The sequence below is a fragment of the Homalodisca vitripennis genome, chromosome 1, assembly GCF_021130785.1.
Source record: "Homalodisca vitripennis isolate AUS2020 chromosome 1, UT_GWSS_2.1, whole genome shotgun sequence".
NCBI lineage: Eukaryota > Metazoa > Arthropoda > Insecta > Hemiptera > Cicadellidae > Homalodisca > Homalodisca vitripennis.
In genome coordinates this window covers 40,829,737-40,855,321 of record NC_060207.1, presented here as the reverse complement: position 1 = coordinate 40,855,321, position 25,585 = coordinate 40,829,737, and the positions used below count along the sequence as shown (strand labels likewise).

Sequence of the window (25,585 nt, the reverse complement as noted above, 5' to 3'; positions counted from 1 at the left end):
AATAACATCAATGAAACATATCAAATAACTGTGTATGCTGTTTCTCTGAACTCTTTTTGAACTGATTAGGAACTTGGAATTTCAAACAGGGTTGTGCGTAGCATGTTTCATGATGATGTTTGCATTCATAATTTTACCCATAGTTTTAAACATGTTATCTCTACAAAAAAATTAATTGAAAATAAATATTTTCAAAGGCATGATTAATATGGCTGATGAATATAACAACTTTTAAAAGAAAATTGTAACATATGATGATACACAGCATTTTATTTATAACCTTCAACAAAAACAGCAGTTACACATATTTCAAGATGATATTTTAAAGTATGGAAAATATAAGCTGTGTTCAGAATGTAAGTACCATTTAAAAAAAAAAAACAAGTAAAACAAATTTTTTCAACACAATTTTATTTCTGCATGAAAGTCCAAACCTTAAACTATTTTTCAACATAATTTCCACCAATGTTCAATTACTTGTCGTAGCCAATGAATGTAGCCATGACTCCACGACAGTTTTCACTTCATTGCCGGTTTCAAAGTGTTGGCCGCCTACCACGCACTTCATGTGCAGGAACAAGGAGTAGTCAGATGGTACCACATCAGGGTTGTAGGGCGGGTGATCGAAGTGCTCCCAACGAAATTATCGAACCATTTTTTGAGTGTCACCAGCGGTATGGGGCCGAGCATTGTCATAAAGCAACACAATTCCGTTTGTTGCTACTGAGCATTCCTCTCCGTTTGTTTTGAATTGCCTGCATTAGTTTTCTTAAGGTTTTGCAATACCTTGCCACATTAATAGTTTCATCTCTTGGGAGAAAAAAATCAATCAGCAAAACACCTTTCCGATCCCAAAAGACAGTGTACATGATTTTTTGTGCAGACATTGTAGTCTTGAATTTTTGTTTCTTCGGGGATTGCGTGTGTCGCCACTCCATTGACTGCTGTTTGGATTCCGGTGTGACATGACGGACCCAAGTTTCGTCATCTGTCACAATTTTGTTTAAAAAATCCTCACCATCATCACTGTACCATGTGAGAAAATTCAAAGCACTTCTGAGTCTCTTGGTTTAGTGCACGTCAGTGAGCATTTTTGGAACTCATCGGGAACACAGCCAGCAATAACCTAAGCGGCCCTTAACAACTTTTTACAAAAGAGTGCGTGAAATTTGTTGGAAATCCTCAGATAGCATTGTCATAGTGAAACGTCTGTTCTCTTGGATCTTTTTGTCAACTGCCCTTACCAGATCATTGGTGACGAGAGAAGACCGACCGCTCTGATTCTCACCATGCACATTTGTTCAACCGCCATTGAACATTCTAACCCACTTTTTCACCATTTCTTCACTCATCACATATTTCCCGTAAACATCTCGAAGTTTGACGATAATTTCAGCCAGTTTTACATTCCTTGCAGTCAAAAATCTTATTATCTTACTCTCACAATCGGCAGGATCACTAATTGTCTTGAACATTTTAAACGTTCAGAGAAAACTGAAAACAACATAGAACAACTACAATGGCGTGAGTTAATAGCCAGTGAATAAGGATGACTAGTGCGCATGCATGGAACACCGATAGCAGCACTACGGCGGCAGTGGAATGAAACGATACTTACTTTCTGAACACGTCTTGTAAACAAAGAAACAATCTACAGCTTATGAGTGGACTAATAAAAAGAAACAGTAATGGTCTAAGTGCTTTCATCAGCATTGTTACTAACTGCCGAAAAGGAATTTCCCCTTTAACCCTAGAACTGGCACACCTTTTTACCCCTCACGCAGAGTTAAACAAAAATTTAACTGCAAAACCAGTTACTACTCAAAAGTTATGTATCATTTTATTTTTAATAAAATACAGTTTATTATTAACGAAATACAAATTGGGTTTACTTTTAGATTCATGAAAGTATCATGCTCCGAAATTGAAACTTTACAATTTATTAATTTTCTGCAGTCCATAGAAATCACCAAACATCTTAAATTAAAAAAATCCAAAGCATACAAAGTATCTGAGTTGTTATGCTGTTCAAGAAAATGTCTACTTATAATAATACAGAACAAAAACAACATAACAATAAACAGGTCAGAATCCAGCTTACTTGAACAGCAACAGCGTTGTGACGTCTTTAGCTTTTTGTGGCCAGTGTAAATGAAAGTTTTATGTATAAACGTGAGTACATTATAAGAATGTGTGTAATCTGTCCATTACAGTGATATGACTTTATTACGATTTAAATGAACATTGTACGAAAGTTCATTTAATTAGCAAATGATGTGTCGTAAATGACGACTTTGTCAGTTCTAGGGTTAGCGAACTGCTGTTTGGACATGGGTAATAATTACAGAAACTTTTGAATAAACTTCTTAAATTGTGGAGGCCTATTTTATTTTTGCTATATTTTATTAGCTTAGTAGCAAGGTTTATATAAATTAAAAAAATAAGGTTTTTAATCTACAACTCATCTGACCCTATGGTTTTTGTTTATTTTATGAAAGAATGGATCAAGATCTGAATTATCTTGTCATGATTTAAAATTCCACCACTAATAAAAAATGAACTTATAGTTGCTAGGCTTAAAATTTATAGCATTAGCTGCAATTATTTATTTATTAAAAAAGGTGTACTCATGTAATTTTCATAAAGAAAATGTATACAGTACTACTGAACAAAAAAAAAAAAGGAAACACCTCAAGAGGAGAAACCATATTCAATTTGTCTATACCAAACAGAGATCGGTTTTATTGAGTGGTAATATCTTACGGTAAACTTGAAATACGGTAAGGTGGAGTGCAACCTTGCAGAATATATTCTTTGTTTCTAGAAATGACAAGCAATGCTATCTGGCATTACAAAAGTTGAGTGTTAGACATTAGTGCAGTTTTCCAAGTTACTGCATAAGCATTAAAATTTCAAACCATAATCTACTGGAACACATTAACGTTATTTTATTAAAAAAAAAGTTAAACCCAGTCACATTGAGTCAAAAAAAATAAGTCACACTGCTACGTAACATGTACATGACCATTATCATACTGGATGTCTAAGTTCAGGCACAACTCTTTGTGCTTCTTAGAGGGGTCAAGGTTTATAAAAAAGAGAAATTCCAGCCAAATCATTTTGCCTGGGGCCTGTTATGGCTATATATATCTCTGTCATGTCAACTTCATGTAGTGCAAAAGTCTCTAAGTTGCAAAATTGCAAGAGTTACTGACAGCAATTCAAAGTGATACCCTTAAAAGTAACAAATCAGTATTATACGTTTAGAAGTATATCGACACTTCCAATCACTTATTTGTAACATGTATAGACTGTATGGGCTGTTAAATCTTCCTTTTAGTCTTTCCTTCGGTTACGTATTTAAATATGTAAGTATAAAGCTATTTAATAATTTTATGTAGTAAATGACACTTTTTTAATTATAAGCTACGTGACTATTAGAACGATCAATAATTGTCAGGACTACAGTTTGAATAATTAGTTAAATTATTGAAGTCTATTGTGTTATGTTTGATAATTTGATCAACATTAATTATCTAAGCCGCTTCTACCAATTTATTGCAATTAGCTGCTCTTGCCTCATATAACATTATTGCTGGTTGCACTTAGTTATCATGAATAGCATTATAATATGTTTTCCATCAATCATCAACAAATGATTAATATTACAAATGACATTATTCAATCTTTTATTTATGGCTTGTGTGCAATGTTTACAAGTCAGCCACTTTTTTTAAGATTGCTTGTTTAATATAACCCAAAACTAGTCTTCTGTCCTGTAAATAAGAGTTCAAATGTATAAACTTGGATCGGTGGGGCTCTTTGATACACTTGACTTAGAAAAATTTCACTTTTAAACAAGTAGTGAGATGACCATTTCTTATATATTATCTCTTGCAATCTTTGACAAGGACTCATATGTTGACAGTGCCGCTAGAAGTGGTTACGTGAAAGACAGTAGGCCATTTATCATTAAATTCTGTATCCGGATTATATACTCTAGAACATATCCAAATTTATTCTTGAATGTATAATGTAATCAATGAAATGTTGTGGATAAGGTTGGAAATAGTATTTTGATATGTTAATCACAAAGAATGCCTTAGGTTATTTCCATGCTTGTTCAAATCTAATTTCTTGAAAATTTCATAATAATAAGAGCCCAGTGAAGTGAAATAAAAACCTTTGATTATTAACCTTTAAATTATAAATAATAACACGTTGAGTTTATTAATAATAATATTCTATCATCAAATCATCAGATTGCAAATGCAACAACTCCCAAAGTCTGGTTGTAGTGCGTACTTTTCATATATTCACCAGTTACTGTCAGATGAACTTCTATATTGATTATTCTTTGTTCAATATCTGTTAACATTTTTACTTCTCAACTTCAAATCTCATTGTTGGTGACAGCCTTATTTTGATTCTAAAATTGTTTTCCTATTAGTTTTGCTCATCAACTGTAGCAAAGATGGTTGATCAATCATCTTTAAAATATTCAGTAGTAGGAACTACACTCATTATTTAAGAATGGCCTCTTGGGGAGGGCCTAAACTGGTAGGGACTGTACATCAAACATTTACTACGACTAATCAAACCACAGACTTGAATGCCGTTTTGTTATGGTAAATAGAAATTTATTTTAAATAACAATTTCTCTTCTGTATAAACCCTCATTGACGACTAACTCAGGTTGTTGATCCCAATAATTGGTAATGTTATTACAGTTAGATAGAAGAACATCCCACGGTAGCAATACGTGGTCCTACCAACCACCTCCACCTCCTGTTATAACAGAACAACCTAAGGCTCAACATTTCCAACCGTATGATAAGGCATATCCTAAAACGTTAGAATCCCTTGCGGAAAAAGTGAGTATTATACTGTGAAATATTATTTTAGCGTTACAATAGCGAAGAAATAGCAGATGTGGTCTCTGAATACTGTTTTGGCTTATGAGCCTACTGTGTGATATTGAGTAGTATATTCTGTGATTGCATCTGCTGTTATTGCTGTAGAGGAGTCCTAGTTTCTGTCCACTCTACCTGTCACTTTTGTTCTTTATTTAATTTGTTTTAAATGGAGAACCATATAAATTTACTGTGCACTATATGTATTCTCTTCTGTGTTCTGTTAACGATCAAATAAATGTGTCAAATTATCAATGTTATAAGGCAATTACAGAGTGAATTTGGTAAATTAAATTTATAGATTTGAATTTTAAAATGAATTTTAAATCACACTATTGTATTTATAAATTGTAAGATATGTTTTGTGCTATTAAAATTGATTAAAGCTAAAATATTATTTTAGTGTAACACTCACAATATCTTCTTTTTGCATTTTATGCAAGTAAAAGAGTTTCAAAGTTCTGTATCAAATTTTTAAAAATGTATCCTTACTTTATACCAATAAAAATTACATTGTAAAACTCATTTTTATATGTTATAAAGAATACTTTGATTCCAAGTTAATCAAACTGACTGTAAAAACAAAACTTATTTTATTTTGTACTCAAGCTTATTAATATTTCTCTCACATCTTCCCAGCACCTTAGTTTTAGATATTTCACAGCTGAAAAACAAGCTCTGCATGACGCATGTTGCATGAAACTATGCATAATAAATTATTCATGCATTATAACACATTATTTATCATTGTTGGCAATTATTCATACTTGTATTATACAGATCAATTGCTAATAAATTTTGCCATTGTAATGGAAGTACATTTTAAAGTACAAAATTTTATCATGATGTATAATTACTTAAATTCAACCAATAGATAAATTTTTCATTGCAGGGTAATACAAATTTCTTAAAATAAGCATTTGTTGTTTAAATAAAGGTTACATATATACTGTATATTCATTATAATTTAGAAAACTTTAATAATAATAGACTTGAGGAGTTATCCTTGATATAACTGGGTTAACACAAAAGCGTTCTTTATCAAATGGGCAGCTGAAACAAATATCGTCACTTGCAAACTGCTTCCAAACCTTTTATTATATCTAAAAATCAACAAGGAACTTTCTCTTCTTGTTTGTAGACAACCAATCTAAATTGCTACATATTGTTCGTGCGTTTAATCAGGAAAATAAACATGTGTGAAAATTAAAATAAAGTCTAAAAATAGCACTTTTTTATAAATTTTATGATATTGTGATAGTTATAGAAAAATTTGTAAATATATTTTATTACAAACAACACATTTTGTTTTGCATTTTAATTCAATTTGTTCTTTTATATTAACATCTCAAATATAAATAAATTAAACAAATATATCTCTTAAACATCTAAGAATATTGTTTGGTTATATGTAATATGTACATCAAATACAAAACGAAATTTAAAATGTATTCCCAGTACTATATTGTAACCTATTAAAAACGTTTTCATTGAACAATTTTTGTTTCAGGTTCATTCATTCTATCCTAATTCAAGCACAACGCCAATCAGAAGGATGTCAGCAACCTCGTCTACCACCCGTTTGTCTTCATTACAATCTCAGTATTACACACGGTCGAACCAGCGAACTGTTATAACACGTTCTGGCAGTGACCAACATCTGCCTCGTGTTGAATATGACTACGGTATGTCTGAAATAAAATATTTCACACAAAACTAATCTTTTGAGTGCCACAGCTCAAAAACATTTTTTCACATTGCAAGAGTGACAGGTAAAATTGAGCAAAAATATAAGACTTACAAAAACACTTTAAAGATTCCTTTTCCAATGTATGTTTATGATCTCTTTTTACTTTATTGGTAAAAGATTGTTCTAAAATACCTGTCATATACCAAAAGTTTCATGTTTTGTAAAAAATATTAAATATTCTTTAATTTTTAAACTTTTTAAAGTTTAAGCTAAAATGACATGCTATAGAGCTATGAAAAACAATCAGAAGTTATATGTATAACATGTATTTAAATTGAACCCTTCTTGACAATAATAAAACCAATGACAAATTATTGGTTATAGTCACTGTGATGGTTGTTGCATCAAACAGTTGAGTAAAAAAAAACAAATATGTCATCTGCCAACAATACAAGGAAAAATGTATATTTATGTTTTGGGTATCCATAAAGCTTTTGGATACAGTATAATCCAGTAAAATAAGGATGCTATTGTATAATAAATTAAATACAAAATCTACCTTTATGGGAGACCCAGCATTTCTCACACTACTATGGGCCTCCCGGTATGGGTGATCCTGGAACTATTATAAGGGTTAAATTTGTAACGTAACTACTACCAAATATTTCAATAAAATCTTACTTTAGTACAACACTAGATATAAACTTGCCTTTCATTATTAGCCATTTTGGGCTTGTAAAGAAAAACAAAATCAATATACAATATACTACATGTGTTAGTGTAAACCCAATTAGTTATTGGTGGGTTCTGGTTCTGGCGGACCATACTTAGCTAATGTGTTAGAAGCTTATGATGAAGTGTGGCTTTAACCAACTAAGTCTGAAAAGGTTGTATTTATTATTTAAAATTTTTATTCCATCCTTTTCAAAATACTATCCTTTTCCATCAATTTCACTGCTTCATGTGAAATTCCTAATATCCAATGCAGTACTTGAGGTTATTTTTGGTATTTCTTTTTATTTTTTCATAACTTATACCTCTTTTTTCACTACTTAAATAGACTCATTTAACTCTGTGTCTTTTTGAGGAACAAAAATGTCACAGAAAACTAAATCAGGTGGTTCTTTAAATATTGTTATGCTTGGCCAACACACCTCAAGAGAAAAAGCATTATAACCTCAGGCATTGTCGTAATGAAGAATCCACAAGTAATTTTTCAAAAATGAAATGGTCAGTTGGTTTTTTCCATACCTTCTTTATCAATATTGTCATAACACTGAAACAGTTCATTCTGGTTCACTTAGTGTAGTCACATTGCTGATTTTGTGAATAATTTAACCAAATTTTAACCGTTTTTTTCTGTTGTGCCAGAGCTTGGGTCAACATTTGATATCACTACAGTCATCTTTACTGTACATCATACAAAACTGTGAAAATTGTAAACAATTATCAGCAAATACATTTTTCATAATTTTAAAAACTGTCTTACAATTTTACTAACAGAAACTTTACGCACATGAAGTATACACATTACTTTTACAGAAGGTTCAGCATTTTACAACATATATTAAATTAGAACCAATTCCAAATAATGCTCATAGACAGTCTAACCAAAATTTCTCAAAATGCCTGTAGGGAAAAGAATGTTGAAAACAAAGCAACATTTAAAAAAATCTTGATAACATACTTGTCAATATTGCTGTTGTACTGCTTATATTTATTATATTACTTTATTGATATATCAGCACATATAATTTGTACACATATAGTCATTACTTCATCTAGAATACATAACACATGTTGGTCATCGGCCAGAATACTTGAACCAAAATGCCACAATTATTTGTATATTTTAGATTATTTGTATTCTCAATATGGTCACACATTAAAAAATGAATTTTTGAAATATTTGTTTTTTTACTTGGGACAGAAGCTGAGGAAATTCCTAATTGTACTTATTCCTAAAAGGACCTTATGCACTTACTTGTGAAGTGACAGGATATTCATGATAGGTACAGTTGGTGGTACCAGTGGCTTCCAGTCAAGATTCCATGAACAGGGATAGAAGGCTCTATATCTCAGTCATGTTACCCTAGAAGAACCCTTGTAAACCGGTACTCTTTGAAAAAACCTTTTCTCAACACATTTTTTGCCAAACTGTCTTCAATGCCTCATATCTTCAATCCACAGAAGATTTGTCAAAGAGAAAGTTGTATATCAAATTTACAACAAAGAAATTTGGTTTATCATTTTATATGAATTCAACCCACAGAGAGCTTTAAGATTTATACTGGATGAGTGATTCCAATTGGAATCAGCAATTAGTAAAAAATGTTTTTTGTATACTTTCAGCTCTGGGAGTATGGGAAAGTGGATATGAGTCATTTGTGATTAAGGGCTATTTCACAATAAGAAGTGGTAGATTTTGAATGGGAGTGGTAGTTTTGCCAAGGTCATATGACATTGAAGAGATATTGGTGCAAGGGTTCACAACTAATAATAATCATGGTAGAATAATCTCCAATAATGTCATAAGGAAGAAATTTGTTAACATGACTTAGCATAATCAATGACATTTGCGTACCACTTGAACTCTTCTGTGGTACTCTTAAATTACCTTTTCAGTTGAGCGTGCCTTAAAATTAAGAATATGCAAGACATCTCAAAAATTGCAGTGATGGTTTGAAATTCATCACCCATTTCTCACAGTTAGTGGAATCATGTTGAAAGCTACTAGACTCATTGGGACTCATTCTTCCATACTTCGCTTTGAAGCGTTTAAAGTTGGCTTAAAAACAATAACAAAAAATGGAGGGAGTTCCATTTTCCAGCATATATTTGTCTCGACCTCTTCCTCTTCCAGCTATGTCATCATCAATCAAAGTGAACTTAGGGAAGATTTCAGTAGACCCTCTCACACTCTTCCAGAGAATTTTAATGAGCAAACAGAAAAATTGTCGTGCATAAGTATTAACAATATGAGTTTGCACCATTTCCTCTGATCTTTTTCCTTAAGAAAATGAGATGAAAGCTCAAGGAGCAACGCTCAAAAGCCACAACCAACTTGCTACCATAAAAAAGCCTTGCTACTTACCTAAATGTGGCATAGTCGTTGGCGGATTAAAGAATCTACTGTATCAAATACATCCTATAATGTTGTTAAATATGTGAAGAGTCACTACACAGAGAGAAGCTGCACAGTAGTATTATATAGTTACTAGAAATCTCACAACAACATAAAAATGCTCATGAGTGTTGATATTAACTGGAAAAATGTGTCGATATTAACCTTGATCTGGAGATGAAATTAACTGGAAAGTAATAACACCTCTTGTAAAATACCAAAAACAAATGCTGATTAATGTATTTTGATGTACTAGAACTTGAAGACAATAATATTAGCACCAGACAAGCAACAGATGATGCTGAGCTGTTAATCATTGATAAATCAGCAAATTCACAAGCTGTTATTGGAGATGATACAGACCTCATAATCCTTCTGATTGAATCCTGAATGATGCATTCCACTAGGAGTTAGACCTTCAACACTCCTATATAAATCAAAGATAATATTTAAGAAGCATTCTAAGTATGTAACTCAACTGTTCCAAAACTTGTTTCTCTGTTTTGTATTCCGTCTTCCAGGATATTATAAGCCCTTTAATTCTCTTCTTGATCTATTATCAAATCATCATGATAAGTATCATTTCTGTACAGATATATACATTTCTAAAGAACTTGATGAAGTTCATATTTAAGTCCATCAATTTATTGAATAACTGGAATACTTAACTTTAAGCTTTTACATTAGCTATACATTGATTCAGAGTCAAATTTCATTTCAAGATATATTTTGTGATATCTAATTTGAAGGCATTTTTTATTTACTATAAAAAAGTATATAGAAACGGAGACCCCGATGTGTGCAGGTTCACCTACTACAACACACAGGCAGCAGACTCACAGCCTGCTGAGGTCTAGCCTGAAGCCCGGGACAATAAGCAGCTACTACACAGCAAGCCGCAATGTGGGCCAGAACCTAAGCACAACTAGCACATTGTCACGGCGTCAGCGCACCCTGGACTACGCTTCCGACACCGAAGCCACTTGTCCTTCTACACAACGATCCTCCTACTACTATTACAGGGATAGACCCTCGGCAACAGGTCAGTAATTTGTTGATAATCTGCGAAGATGACTGTCTTGGTATAAACCCTAAGCAAAGGAGACTTGAAATGTATTTATTAATCCATTATCTCTAGTGATCTTTTTAATAAATATGTTTGTGTAATAACGTAATATAATACAATTTTTCCAGCACTTCAATCTTTTTCTTTTTACATATTAAATGCCACATTTTCAATCATTGTGCAAGATACCAATTGAAAAAATATATTTCTATTTTCCCAATCCTCTATAGATTCTATAATTAGTGAATAAATTTTGCTTTATTAATAGATTAGTATAAATAACTCTTCTAAGTAAATTTAGAGTAGTATCCACTAGATAGTCTTTCTTGATTTTTGAAGCTAAATTTTTCAAAGACTGTTCTGAATTGAAGTTGGTTCTTGTACATGGGTTAAATTTTAGAAATCGCCAGTTTTTGGATTCTGTGTACTACAGAATTTTAAATAAATATAGGCTTTAAGAGGAACATGTATCTCTGTGAGGCTTGCAGCCTATTTAAAAACTGAGCTGTTGGTGCTTGAACACTTGTTTTAATAGCAATTAAATTGATTTGAGACAGCGGCTAAATAATTATCTCTTAATGCAAGTTGAGAAAAAAATCAATTGGATCAGGAATAGGAAACATAAAACATTCCACACTCAATGCATAATGTTCAGTGCACAACTTTCTGTCATTGTGTCTTCTTGGTGGCTATTACAGTACAAAAGAAAATTAATACTTATGTTATAAATAAAGGATAAAGTAAATTTTTTGTACAACTTTCATATAATAATTTTAGAACGGAGAAATTAAAGGTTATGATAAATATTTATAGTAATTAACATGAGCTAGATAATTATAAAAATGGATTGATGATGTGAAGAAGTAACTGATTAAAAGGATATTAATAATTATATTTACAAAAATAAGAAAAACTTTTGAAACAACCTATACGATGATTTATTATAAATTTGAGAATGAATAATTTACTAAATGTCACATGCTGTGAAATTTTATGTTTACCAGTCGAAGATTATTAATATCTTCTAGTGCGTCAAAAGAACTTGATTTTAATATTGTTGCCCAATAGTACAATGATATATTTTGTAATAAGACTGTTTATTTATTTACTCAGCTCAGATAAATTCTTAATGTATGTTATATTTAACCTTCATGATTTTATTTTTTTTATTCATTAGTGATAAATATTTCTTTGTTTCAAATTTATTATGAATATAGGTGATTTTGAAGGGATAACAGGATTTTAGGCATTGTTAAGGATAGAATTGATATTTTGAGAATTAAAATCGATCTATCTTCTTCAGGCGTGAAAATATTTAATATATAGGGTCATGAAAGCACAAACAATATGGTAATGAACTTCTTAAAGTCAATAAATTTGAGAACAAAAAGTTGTACAACAAAGAAATCAAGCATGCACCTGAGATTTATAGTTGTGTGGAGAATCACTGACCAAGGACTGCACAATACAGACATACTACACTTAACATGCTATCTACTCCTCACAAGATAGGAGACTGACAAAATAAATCGGCAAATTTCGTAGCTGAAAACCCTAAAGAATGAACCGGATTGTGATGGTTGGGAGAGGGAGGAGCAGACACCTTTGTTCTTACATTTTTGTTCTTGTTCTCTAAATCATATTGTGTGTTGGAATTTTATTTATTGAAATTTCTTTGATTGTTGTAATTTTTTTAGATTTAATAGTTAATTCTTTAACATTGCTACCAATGAAGCCTAACTTAAACAGAAAGTTGACTTGATGGTTAAAGTGGTATTGCACTCACCAATATATAGACTTGCACTTGTTTGATCCTATGTATTAAGTTTTTTACATCTGAAGAAGAGGATAGATTTTAATCCTCGTAACTTGGAGTTCTATTCTACTAATACATAACGATGGCAAATGTTCAAAATCCTGTTGTCCATGTAAATAATGATTGAAATGTTTCTATAATTGGTAGTTAATATTAAAATATTCTGTTCCAAAACCTATATCACTGCTGTGATGAATTGAGTATATTTTGACATTGGGTCAAAAATAATCAACTACATTAATTTAGAACGAAGTACTTATGAAGGAATTTCAGCTAAGCAAAGCGGCAGGCCGCCCACAACCCGGTCATGCTAAATTTCCAAATACCTCACAACATCATAGAATTTCCCTGATTTCCTGACGCACTGCTTATTCTTCAGTTGCTCAGTTTTTACATAGTTAAACTTGTATTTATTGGTATCTGATTTTGTTACAGGAGTATCAACATTGTCGCACATAAGCTCAGCAACCCCTTCCAGTATTACGAACCCTACATCAACCACTCCACGCGGTATCAGTCTCAGATCCAACTCTCTGCCCAGAGACAGTCGAGGCTCAAGGAGTCACCACCAGATCCCTTCGTTAGCTCAACATACTACCAGGTAATATATCACGTGAAGCTCTAGTAGTTTTCAATTTATTGTCACCACCATTTGGGATCGTGAGGGACTCAGTGCTCACTTTATTTGCAGTACACGACAATCTAGTGGAGTTCGGTTCGAGAGAGACTCGCGATCTCTGCTCGACCAAGATGACAGTGACGGTGCTCTATCAGCCCCTGAGCTTCCAATAGCTAGGAGGAAAGAAAGAGGTGAGACTTATAACTTGTAGTTCAGAAAAGTGAAAAGTTGTTTAGTACCGTACAAAATTAAAAATAATACAAGTATTGTTTAGTAATATCAGCCTCCTAACTTAAGAAACAACAAATGTTTTGTCGTTATGACACAACATAGAGAACAATATTCAATAAAATGGATTTATTACATTACAAATGTAATTTAATACACTGTATAAAACTTTAAGTTGGGAAGTTCCAGCATATTTGTTGTCTGCAGTCCACTTCTGTATTGAAAATAATTAATCTTGTATGTTTGAATGGATACCAAATTATTTTTCTCAAAGTTTTATAGTGATCTGTATATCATATGAACAAAGGTTATTGCAATATATACAATGTTTTGTATTTATAGTACACAAGTCACAATGTTATGCATTTTTTATAACAACTGTGTCATGACATTTTGTATTGTTACTTAGTGAGACAATTTACTTTTTCACCTTGTGATATTATTTTGCATGGTTACTGTATGCCTGATATACATATCCGTAATATATTGAAATATCAATATATTATCAGTAATTAGTGTTATTAGTACTGTTATTCTGTAGACTAATAAACTGAGGATCTATCGAGTGTCATAATATAAAGAGATGGGTGGGGAATATAAGCCACGTACTACCACAACTTCTTGAAAAAGCAACCATGAGGGGGGTTTACAGGGTACTCAGCATCAACTGCTGAAAATGGGTAGGCTGACAGTGCTTCGGCCTACGACTTGATAGGAGTCTTTCCCTGTTAGTCTTGGGGTACTAAGATGCCACACGCACACCAATTGTTATCATTCCCAATCTAGAACTGACCCCCACCCTAGTATCTCAACATCTCTGTGGTTAGTCATATTCCTTCCTGGACATCCACTCTGCGTTGCCTAGGTGTAAATAACTACATAAGTTTTTTTGTGTACATATATAACTCCATCAAACTTCAGCATTTGATTTTTCAGGTGAAAATAAGTAAGAAATGTATAAAAAGTGTAGTCATGTCTTACTTAGTTTACCGTCTGTTTTTATTTTGTAGAAAAAAGTTTTGTCTTTAAATGGAATAAAGTTGTAAATTCAAACTTTTTAGTCTAAGATCTGTTTTAAAAGGTTTCAAAATGGCAGTTTTACAAAATTTGTAAACTGCAATAACTTCAAACAGAAGTTTTTATTTAAAAAATTATAAGTACTAATATTAAGAGTCAAATATTGGATACTTTTAAATGAACAATTCAATACCAAGTTTATTTCACTGCGATAAATAATTACGAAATAGTAAATGTTTTACTGAGTGCCATCCCTCTCTGAAACTACTGTAGTGAAGTTATTAATGTTGTGTAGATACTGAATAACAAAATATTATATAAAGTTAAATGTATCAACATTAAATTATTGTGCCTTTTATTTGTTATTACGGTCCTGTTTTCTGTTGATTTTTTAGTTGGTCAAACCTGGGCAATTTTTTTAATTTTAACTAGGTAATGAACAATTTATAACAATGAACTCATTACATATAATAAATTTCATTATTTAAGTATTATGTTCTTATTGTTCTCATGTTGATGTTCACTGCATTGGTTTAATTACTGTGTGTATTATACAACATATTTGATTCCTTAAGATTTCTCGTTAACACTTTGATGTATTTAGATCTACTGTATTCAGTGTACATATCTGCGGCATTCACTTTATGTGCATTTTGATATACTTACTCATTAAAAATACAAATTTAAAAAAATTATAAATCAAGTCATACATTACCTTTGTAATAAGTTAAAGTTTGAAACCCAAATCCGTTCATGTTTACGGAATTAACTCACACGGTATATGGACGAGTAGGTAAAAAATTAAAGCGTTCAAATGTAAATTATTGAGCTGAGTCATGTTTTTACTTTTGTCATAGTATCAACGTATGATATATTTTGTACAAATCCTTGAGTTACTTATAATTTTGTAAATAACTTTATACTGTATATAATTTTACTGTTCTGGTTTGCTAAAAGTATTTTGTTATTTACCAAGTAGCCGTAGTTGAACCAGATAAACCAGCATGTAAATGTTTTTAGGCGTAGAGTAGGTGACTAACCCCTAGCCAGAGTTGTAGTTGTGCGTAGCAGATGAACAAAAGAAGCTGACTAAAAGAAAAGTACATTTGAACGGAAGTCAGCTGGGGCAGATAATGTTGCTAGACGAGGTCACTGTATTTCTAGGTCGAATACCCTCCTCACCAAGTGTGTTCACAGCAGATGAGTACCGAGCTTGGCTCTCACGAGCTCCGTCCACTAGCGCCATCTACGAGCGGATAAGGGCGGGCAGGGACGGCATGCTCCGCCAACAGAAGGCTGCACAAAGATTCACGTTCAGTGCCGAGAACCTTCCTGAGAGAACGAGACAGGTGAATTTGTGATTTTATTTTATAAGTGTTCTGTTTTCTGAACATGTAAAGTTTAAGTCACATTGAATATTTCCAAGTTTTTAAATTTTAAAGGTTTTACATCATTTTAAAGTACTGACAAATCAGCTAATGGCTATCCCAAATAGCAAAACATGATTGTAATAAAAGTTATATAGATTCCAAGATAACAGTACTTGTTTGAAAATTAAAAACATTTACGAGTATTCTTTGTTAGTGTTTTATATACTAATGCAACCAAGATTTTTTAATTTGTTTCTCCAATTAATATAAATTTATTAAATCAATAGATCATATTGAGTTCAAAATCAATTGATTACCATCAATGTTTTCTGTAAATCATTTATTTTTTGAAGAATTTTAAATTATCATATGTAACTATAGTTTGACATTTTGCTTAAAAATTATGCAGGTTCATTTCTATTATAAAACGTTTAGGCAAATATTTGGATGTTTTCATATTCCCCTACATCCACATTTTGAAAAACCCTACTTTTGTGAAATAAAGTCAATGTTTTAGCATGCATCAATCCTCTAAACTTATTTTTATAGTTCTCTAAACAAAATAACTTAAACATTCCAGCTCATTCTGAAATTTGTTCAAATATGTGTGTTTTTGTGCGTGCTTACAATTAGCATAACCCTTTGGCCACTGTTACATACATACTTATAGTGGAATCAGTACACGTAAATTAAAATAAAATTTTTAAACCAACTTATTAACAAGTGGTTTACAACAACTTTGACCTTGTAGTTTCTGTTCATTGATACTGGTACTTTTGAAATAATATACTCTCAAGATTCTGTCTGCTTCAGAAATCCTGTTCTGTTATAATATAAAACTAGGTTTTTGAAACTTTTTCTTGTTCAAACCAATAATAAATCCTTAATATTGAAATATTTTGCTGTAATTCAAGTAATTGGACCTACTAGTAATAAAAAATTACTACTATTATTTAAATTTTTAAATTTAGAAGAATTAAAATGAAACTTTAAATATTTATTACGACTTCAATTTAACAATATTTTATTTAAGTATTTACATTCATATACATGAATGGTGTCACAACATTATAAAGAGCTACATTTAAATGATAGGCCTATTAAAACTATATATTAAAATATGTATTCAATATTAAGGTAATTCAACAACATTCTTCAAAATAATATAATTATAAATTCATATTTGTTTTTTATCTACAAATAAAAATATTTCAATACACTTGTGTCTCTTTAATAAAAAATTCAAATAAGGAAAAGGTAACAGGATTTTAGACATTTTCCATTGTTTTATGTTACAAAAATAGTACACTACGTTTTTAAATCTATCCTCTTCTACAAGTGTCAAAAAACTTATACATAGGGTTAATCAAGTACAATCTTTTTTGTTACGATGTACAAAATCCTGTTATCCTTTCAAATGAACCATCACCAATAATAAATATTAAACAAAGACTCAATTAAAATGTTTAAAATAATTCATGGAAACAAATAAACATACGGTATTGTCAAAGTCCTGTTATCCTTTCAAATGAATCATCACCAATAATAAATTTTAAACAAAGACTCAATTAAAATTTTTAAAATAATTCATGGAAACAAATAAACATATTGTAACATGAACATATGGTTGTGGCAGTCGGAACTATTGTACTCATCGTACCGTCCTGGTCAGCTGGCCACGATGGGACCAATCACACCAACAGGAGCAGGCACAGTGACGTTGGACCGACACTCGCTGGCGCAGCGCTCTACATCCCTGCGCCGCATGCGTCACCTGCTGGAGCTAGAGGCTAAACACTTGGGTGAGCGCACACAGGCAGCAGCTCGTGCTCAGGAGGTGCAGGCTGACCGTGCTCGAGTCCTTGAGATCAATCCTGCAGGTAACCTAGGAAGATAAATGTGCTTCCAATCCAATTTGTGCTTTAGTATATTTTTATTTCTTATGTGTGCTAAATCACATTCAGTTTAACTCTGAAGCCTTTAAATACGTGGCATGGTGTTTTTTTGTGTTAAAAACACAATCCAATGGCAATATTGCCACTCAGCCACTTAACTAATTGTCTAATAGTTATTTTTGTCTAATATATTTTTAGTGGAAAAGTTATACAGTTATACATTTTTTATTTCAAAATTTAAAGTTAAAAATATGTTATGGGCAGAACACAACAAATAAACAAACCAGATAAGAGCATAGTGATGTGATATGTTGGCCACTCTACAGTTGCGTGTTGTTCATCAAAATACAAAAAAAAAACAAGTATTCTGCGATAATTAACCAAATCTAATACCTTTAAACGAGCAATTCTTGTATATATATATATATATATATATATATATATATATATATATATATATATATAATCCGAATCTCTGAAAAGACTCCAACAATTTTCATAAAATTTAGTATGCAGGGGGTTCGGAGGCAATAAATCCATCTAACTAGGTTTCATTTTTATAAAACGTTGTTTTATCCGTGTTTTTAAACAATGAAAGTCAATTTCAGTCAAAGTCAGTTTCTACAAAGTCAATAATGATTTCTTTGTTTACATTCTATTGTAAATAACATCTGATGTATCATAACAAGAGTAATAAGTTAATCTTCACAGCTGACGTTTCATCAGAAATGCCAAAGAATAAAAATAAAAAATGTTGTATAAATTAACGAAGGTTCAAACCGAAAGGCAATTTTGATCATAACATAAGTTTATGAATAATTTCTATTCTTTTAAAATAAAATCTATTTATCTATTTCATATACTTCGTCCCACACGTACTGCTAAAGTCAAATGCCTGCAAACTGAAAGTAATAATAAACGAGAAGAACGTCTGCAAGATATATAGCAGGGTGTGGGGCAACGTGTAGTTACTGAAAATGACGAGCAACGAGAATACCGATTAGAAGAACAAAGACGTCGAGACGGAAGATGTCGTAGGGCTTTAGAACTTAATAATTATTTACTGACATATAAATGTGCCGTTACTGCAGCTGTGCAATATCACGCCTTAGGACCATTTTAAATTTTGTGTATCCATTGTGGTATATTGCATTTCCCTGAGGAACAGGTTTCTAATTGCATAAAGAGAAATTTGGTGACTGTTGTTTGCATGAACGAATTTTGATGGAGCAACCAAAATTTTCACATGAATTAGTACCCATATTCGGAAGAGTCTCATAAAAAAATAAGAAACATAAACACATTTTTTGCTCTAGCATCCTTTATTGCAGAAGATGACAGAACAATAAATAGCCATGGAAATTATAGTTTCATCGTTTGTGGACAAGTATATCATAAAACGAATCCCAAAACACGATTTATCAGAAAAAATACTGAACAGAGCTCAGTTTCCTGATATTATGTTTAATCCGAGAAGTGGCAGTCACTCTTTTCTGGATTGGCAGACCAATTTTAGTCTTAAGTTACACAGGTTAATTAAATCCTTTATAAAACTCATACAGTAAATCCAAACCAATATGTTACTCTGATGTAATCAAGATTAATACAAATTATAATTCTGATAAAAAATCAGTGTATTTTACAAAATAGTTAATAATTTAGATTAACATTATGTTTTTCAATGGTTTATATCTCAAATCTAAATAATCTAGTTTTATTTCTTGGAATTCTTCTTTAGTAAGGTATGGCTAAAATTTAGGTTCAAACCAGAACATCTCAACTGACAATGTTGCTTTGATTTCCAAGACATATAAAACCAATATTTAACTGAAATAATTTTAAACAAAATATTGAATAATAAGTAATTAGGTGAAGTATTGTTTCTAGTTGATAGGAAAATCAGCAGGCTTACCTTGAAAACTATCTTTTAGGGTCCACTGATTGAAAGAACACATAAAAGTACACATTTTTTCACATAATTAGAAATCTTTTTCAACCAGTAGAGAGCGTTCTAGTTGTCTGTTCACTTTGAGGTACAGTCACTTGCTGAGTATAGACATATAGATAAAAATGGAAGTGTGAGCTAATCAAGGCACATGGCATTCTAAAATAATAGTAAATCTTATTATTATATCATGCCATCCATATTGATAGATTATAATGGTTTATTTATTGTGCATAAAGTTCAAAAGTTGCATGTTGTAAAGGCATGTCCATTGTATAAAATGGATCCAATTTATTCCCGACCAACTGAGAGTAGCATACAGTACTGTTTGGTCTAACATAGACTAAAAAAGGCTTTAACATAAAATTTTAAGTCAATTGTGTAATGATTATTTCAGAGTTCCTAAAGTATAAGATGGACAAGCCAGCAGGGATGCTGGGAGCGGAGGTTGCTGGAGTCAGTGGGCTGCTATGGCTTCATCTGCTAGCTGGCCGTGGTCTGCGCTCCTCCGTCACTTCCTCCTCTGGTATAGTACCTTTTCATTATTAACTTAATTTATACTACAGTTAACACACAATTAGCAAGAATACTACCTACTGTTTTTTGTTAACTAAATATCCACAATTCAGTTGTATTTTTGTTTATGTTGGTAGTACTGTCATGTTGTGTAGATGACGTGGACAAGGTTTAGTTTTAATTGTTAGTATGTATGTATGTATGTGCATGTTTGATGCTGCTAGGTTAATCCCATTAACTCTGCCTTGCGATTAACCATGTTGCTATACTTTCTGTTTTCTGTGGTCGGAACAATATCAGGGGTCTAAATTCATTGAAGACTTTCGGTACCTACAGTAAGGGAACAGTGTGTTGTCACAATGGACTGTCTATGAATGGAATGAAAAATTCTACAGTCATCACACAACATTGGAGCAGGACCACCATTTACTACCAGAAATGAGGAAAACGCTGAGAAACAGCTGTGGTTAAAGACAAGACATTGATAATGGAACTAACCTAGTAGCAAGTAACATGCACAGACATTATAACAATTAAACAACGCATTCATCATCTACTCAACAAAAGTATCCTTTTATAGCTCCACCCATTTTTTATTCTCTTTCTGTTTCTCTCTCTAATCCTCATTAGAATTATCAGTTATGAAGTGCTGTGAGTAAAACAAGCCAGTGTAAGGGGGGGGGGTTGATCTGTTTAAAATTATAGCTCTACAATAATTGGTCTGTCTTAAACTTAATGTGTAAACAACTGTATCGTCTACATAGGTTATTACCAATGATTTTTTAATATTTATACGATTATATTAACTATCAGAATATGATACAAATACTGAACCACAAATGGCAAGTATAAAATTTAGTAATCAATCAATTCCAACTATACAATTTTAAATGCCAACACTACTATTCAGTGATAGTTGTGTATAAAGCAGATCACGATTCTGTAAATATCCATATTCTATTTAAATCTGTGTTGCAAAAAATATTAAAAATGTTGAAACATTATAAAAAATACTTGTGCAAAATGAACCTTCAAAAGAAAACAGATGATTCCAGTGAAAATTTGTTATGTGGGAGTGAATTTTTTGTTGAAAAGGCTTCATATACTTATACAAGTGCATTTTCATAAGTAGGAATTTTGATATACATGGTTACTTCATAATGATATTCAATGTAAATGAAACTGCTACAAGTGTAATTATATAAAGCGCACGTTAAATACATATCAAACAATAATTAACAGTTTATAATTTGAACAGTTGGATAAATATTTTGAGCAACGAAAACCTATAAAATTAAATAGGGTTATAATTTCAAGCGTCTTCAATCAAACATGTTTATGTCAATGACTCATGTCAGTTTCTGTCCATGACCAGACACACATATAAATAAACTAGATTATAATTCAATTTCTCTGTTGTGTTTAGTGTTTCCGTGTGTATGTGTTTATTTTTCTGTGTTATTTTATTTATTTTGACAACGTATCCGGTTTTTAACAATTTGACAACATGATTTGTTAATAGAACTACACACCCAAACTAGTCATCATTGACATCCAGGAGGAAAAATTTGTATACAAAGTAAATAATCAAATTGGTCAAAATAATAAAAGTCCAAATAACGGGTGTTTGAATTAATTAATAGCTCTAAAAACATCTCAAGAAAATGTAATATTTTACATTAATTTTTTACTAAATTATATATTTTTATTTTATGTTTTTCTTTATTTTTTAGTAAGATGATATTATTATTATTATTACTAAATAATATTTGTATAAATAATTATAAATTTTGTGCCAAAATAATAAAAGTAAAAATGTGTTTTTTAAATTATATATTTTTGTAACGCCATTTTGGTGTGCTATACATTTTGCATTTATAAATTTAAATCTTTCATTGGACTTTATTAAAACAAAAAATGAAAATACAAAACACATGACAACTTGTCCATAGAACAGTTTTAGCCCCACTAGAATTTGTTAACTAGAATTTGTTTAGCTAAAGTATATTAACTTAAATATTAATAATTCAATGTATAGCTTGCAGTATTGAGTTATTCTACTGAATTCAGATATATTTGTAAACTGTGTTTTGTGTAAAAGACATATCTTTTACACTAACTGTAACAGCACAGTGCACCATACCATAATATATGAAGCTTATTCTTATAACACACATCCCTGACAATTAGGGTGCTGGTCTCTGTGTGAGTGGAGTGTTGTTGTTGTCAGGAGGAATGAGAGATCTCTACTGTGTGCTGGAGTGTGACAGAGTCCACAAGGCCAGAACTGTCGTCCGAACCGGCGACCTTGTCTTTGACTGGGACGAGACATTCGAACTGGACCTCGTATCTAATAGAGAGTTAGATCTGTTAATATATTCCTGGGATCCTCAGTACAGGCACAAATTGTGTTACAAGGTATGTCAAACAATTCTGTTTGTGTTATAATTACATTTTGAAATTTTGAGAGTGGTGTTTCTAAATATGTATATGATCTGTTATAAAATGAGAAGTATGCAGTTTACTGATTTGCATACACCTTTCATCTTAAAAATTAGTTATATAATTTTCATGCGTGTTATCTTTACAAATTCTCATTTCTTTTGAGCTCCTGTTTATCCACTTTTAGGCATACTATTACCTCAATCCATTTAACTTCAATTCTGAACATTATTTTCATGTGGATATTTAAATTTTGTCTTTACCTTATACTCATTTAATTCTGTGCCAATTTTAAAATATCCTTTTTTACTGGTCTTCATTTTGAACAATTTATATTTCACATATATTTCTTTTTCTTGAATATTATATTTCTTTTACTTATATTTATGACTCTAGGTAAAAATTAAATTAACAAAAATCTTATTTTTTCAAACCTACTAGCCTTCTTTAAAGTAAAATTTGTTTAAAAGACAGATATATTTTAATAAATAACTTAATTTTGAAGATTTATATTTTGTTATAGCTATTTACGTAAACATTTATTAAATAACAAAAATTTTCAGTTTTGTACTTAATTAAAAATCTACTAGGGTTTAAACTGAGATGAAAATTTTCTTAGCAAAACTGCTACAAGCTCTTCAGACTTTTTAGCAAAAATGTTTGTGTTGTAGCACCATTCCGTTATGTACTGGTATTACAAAATACTTATTATTAACAGTCTACAGTTCTATAATACTTTAGCCCCCAGAACCAATATTTACACTAATAAATATACTGTTGTTAAAATATTTAAAACCTCAATAATTAAATGATTTTTGTTAAGAGGTTTTATTAAAAGCATTTAGAAAATAAACTTTTTAATTTATTGTAAAAATATACGAAGAAGCAAAGTCTTCTCAGTTTTAAATACAAAATTAAATTAAATAGTGTGGTTAATTTTTATAAAACAAGTTACTTTTAACTTTAGTTTATCTTTAAAGACTAATTAGGCCCTACCAACATCATTCAATCTGCAGCCTTCTTTGTTTTGTAAACACCAATGTTTAATCCTCATTGAAACAGACCTTTCTATTAGTAACTTCCAATAGACATCATTAACAATTGCTTAGATTGGTTATGCTTAACCTTTCAGGAATATCTAACATTTCAAAATAAAATCTGACTATAACATAACCTCAAATCTCCAGTACTAGTTACAGACGCTAATGCAAGACGTTTAGAAGTGTACAATGTGCGTTTTGTTCAAAAATGTTAGCCATGGCGCTATAGTATCAGTATCTGAACCGCTGCTATAGCAACAAGCACGGGCGTTCATTGGATACTGCTCTCACACCAAAAAGTACAAATAGCCTAGTTTCAACGTTTACCACAAACCAACTAGTTCAAGGAAAATCACGGAAGCTTATAGTCATTATTTTTGTTTTAAAAGCTATTTATTTTTGTAAACACAATTAAAAACTAGTTTTTAACATCACTTTAACTGAATTAAACAGATTTTGTTCATTCGCTGTGGCTGGTACCTGCTCGGAACTCGAGAACCGTCACATCGTCAAGGGCCGATGTTGGAATGATTGTGCACTGTCCACTTGTGCCCTTAAGTGCAAGGGGAAGCCATAGTTAATAAAGTATTGTTTTTATATATTTGACCATTTACCATCAGCTTTTCCATATGAGCTTTGGATCTCCAATGGCAGATTTAACAATGAATAGTTTAACTTTCACAATTGCAGTTTAGTAGTAAAGCGCCAAACCCGGTACCCTTTTTTTGTTGCTATAGACAGAAAACTTGATTATTGTTTTTAAATAATTTGATTTGAACGTCTAGATGCAGAAATAAACAAGCTAAAGTTTAATGTAACTCCCATAATTTTAGCTCTATTAGTTAGTTTGTGGTTAACGTTCAAACTCGGGTATCTATTCTTTTTGATACAAGATTAGGCAGGCGTTTTCCAACTAGACAGTTTTTATATATAAAATATATATATACTTTTTGCGGTTTGTTGTTCTTACTCGCTTTTGTCACAATTTTGCAAGAGCTTTTCTTAACAGTGTTGCATTTTCTTGGCTCATTTTGCAAAATGTAATCACAGCTTAACACGTTCGCTACCGACTCTAAAATTGGACTTTTAAAATAGACCGACGTCACGTATTTGTGACGCACCGATTCATACCATAGACCAACGTCACACATGTGTGACTCTCGGGGCACAAACTATAGCCCGACGTCACGTATTTGTGACACACGGATTGTATTACTAAATGTTTTTTGGTTGCCAGTCGGTCTACTTTTCCAACTATATTATTGCATGTCGGTCAGTGGGAATGTCCGTCACATATACTGGTCGCATGGTCTGAGCGTGGGATTTTTATTTTTGTTATGCGGGAATCGTATTGGCAAACCTGGGAATCGTATTGGCAAACCTGGTTTTCTGTGTAATATTTCCAATCCTCGTGTGTTGTCTAACCTATAAAAGTGGAAGATTTATATGTGCTTTTGTAGTTAAAACTGAACTGCTTTTTGTTTTATCGTGCGATGGGTGAAAGGAAGAGACCTTTTATGTCTGTGAGCGACGAAGATGACAGTGATGAATTATTTAGTTCTGACGGTGCCTCTGAGTATGTTCCTGACTCAGACATTCCAAGTTCATCTAGTGATGAGGGTGAGCATTTTGAACCAATAAATATGTACGTTGACTTGGGCCTAAACCCAAATAGCCCTTTAGCAGATGACATAGAGGTTCAATTCGAAGAAGTACATGATGATGTAATGAATCTTGAAAACATTTCCAATGATCCAAACGTGTTGTTTGTTGTTTCAAACATCCATGATGATTATCAGAGTAAACAAGGTGTTTGGACTGACACAAAGAATGAACCTCAGGTCCACAATTTTACTGGGCAAGAACAGATACACATTCAATCGACAGATCCTGTTGAAATATTT

General features: G+C 31.7%; 1 protein-coding gene across 1 annotated transcript in view; it reads left to right on the top strand.

The window, feature by feature from the left end:
* The window catches only part of LOC124360282 (rho GTPase-activating protein 100F), a 56,651-nt gene that overhangs the window by 16,807 nt on the left and 14,259 nt on the right, over positions 1-25,585 (top strand). Inside the window, exons 7-14 of the mRNA XM_046813780.1 lie at positions 6,424-6,598; positions 10,533-10,769; positions 13,045-13,210; positions 13,301-13,419; positions 15,638-15,822; positions 17,480-17,723; positions 20,081-20,209; positions 22,433-22,617. Of these exons, the coding sequence (XP_046669736.1) occupies positions 6,424-6,598; positions 10,533-10,769; positions 13,045-13,210; positions 13,301-13,419; positions 15,638-15,822; positions 17,480-17,723; positions 20,081-20,209; positions 22,433-22,617 (1,440 nt within the window). The remainder of the gene's footprint in view (positions 1-6,423; positions 6,599-10,532; positions 10,770-13,044; positions 13,211-13,300; positions 13,420-15,637; positions 15,823-17,479; positions 17,724-20,080; positions 20,210-22,432; positions 22,618-25,585) is intronic.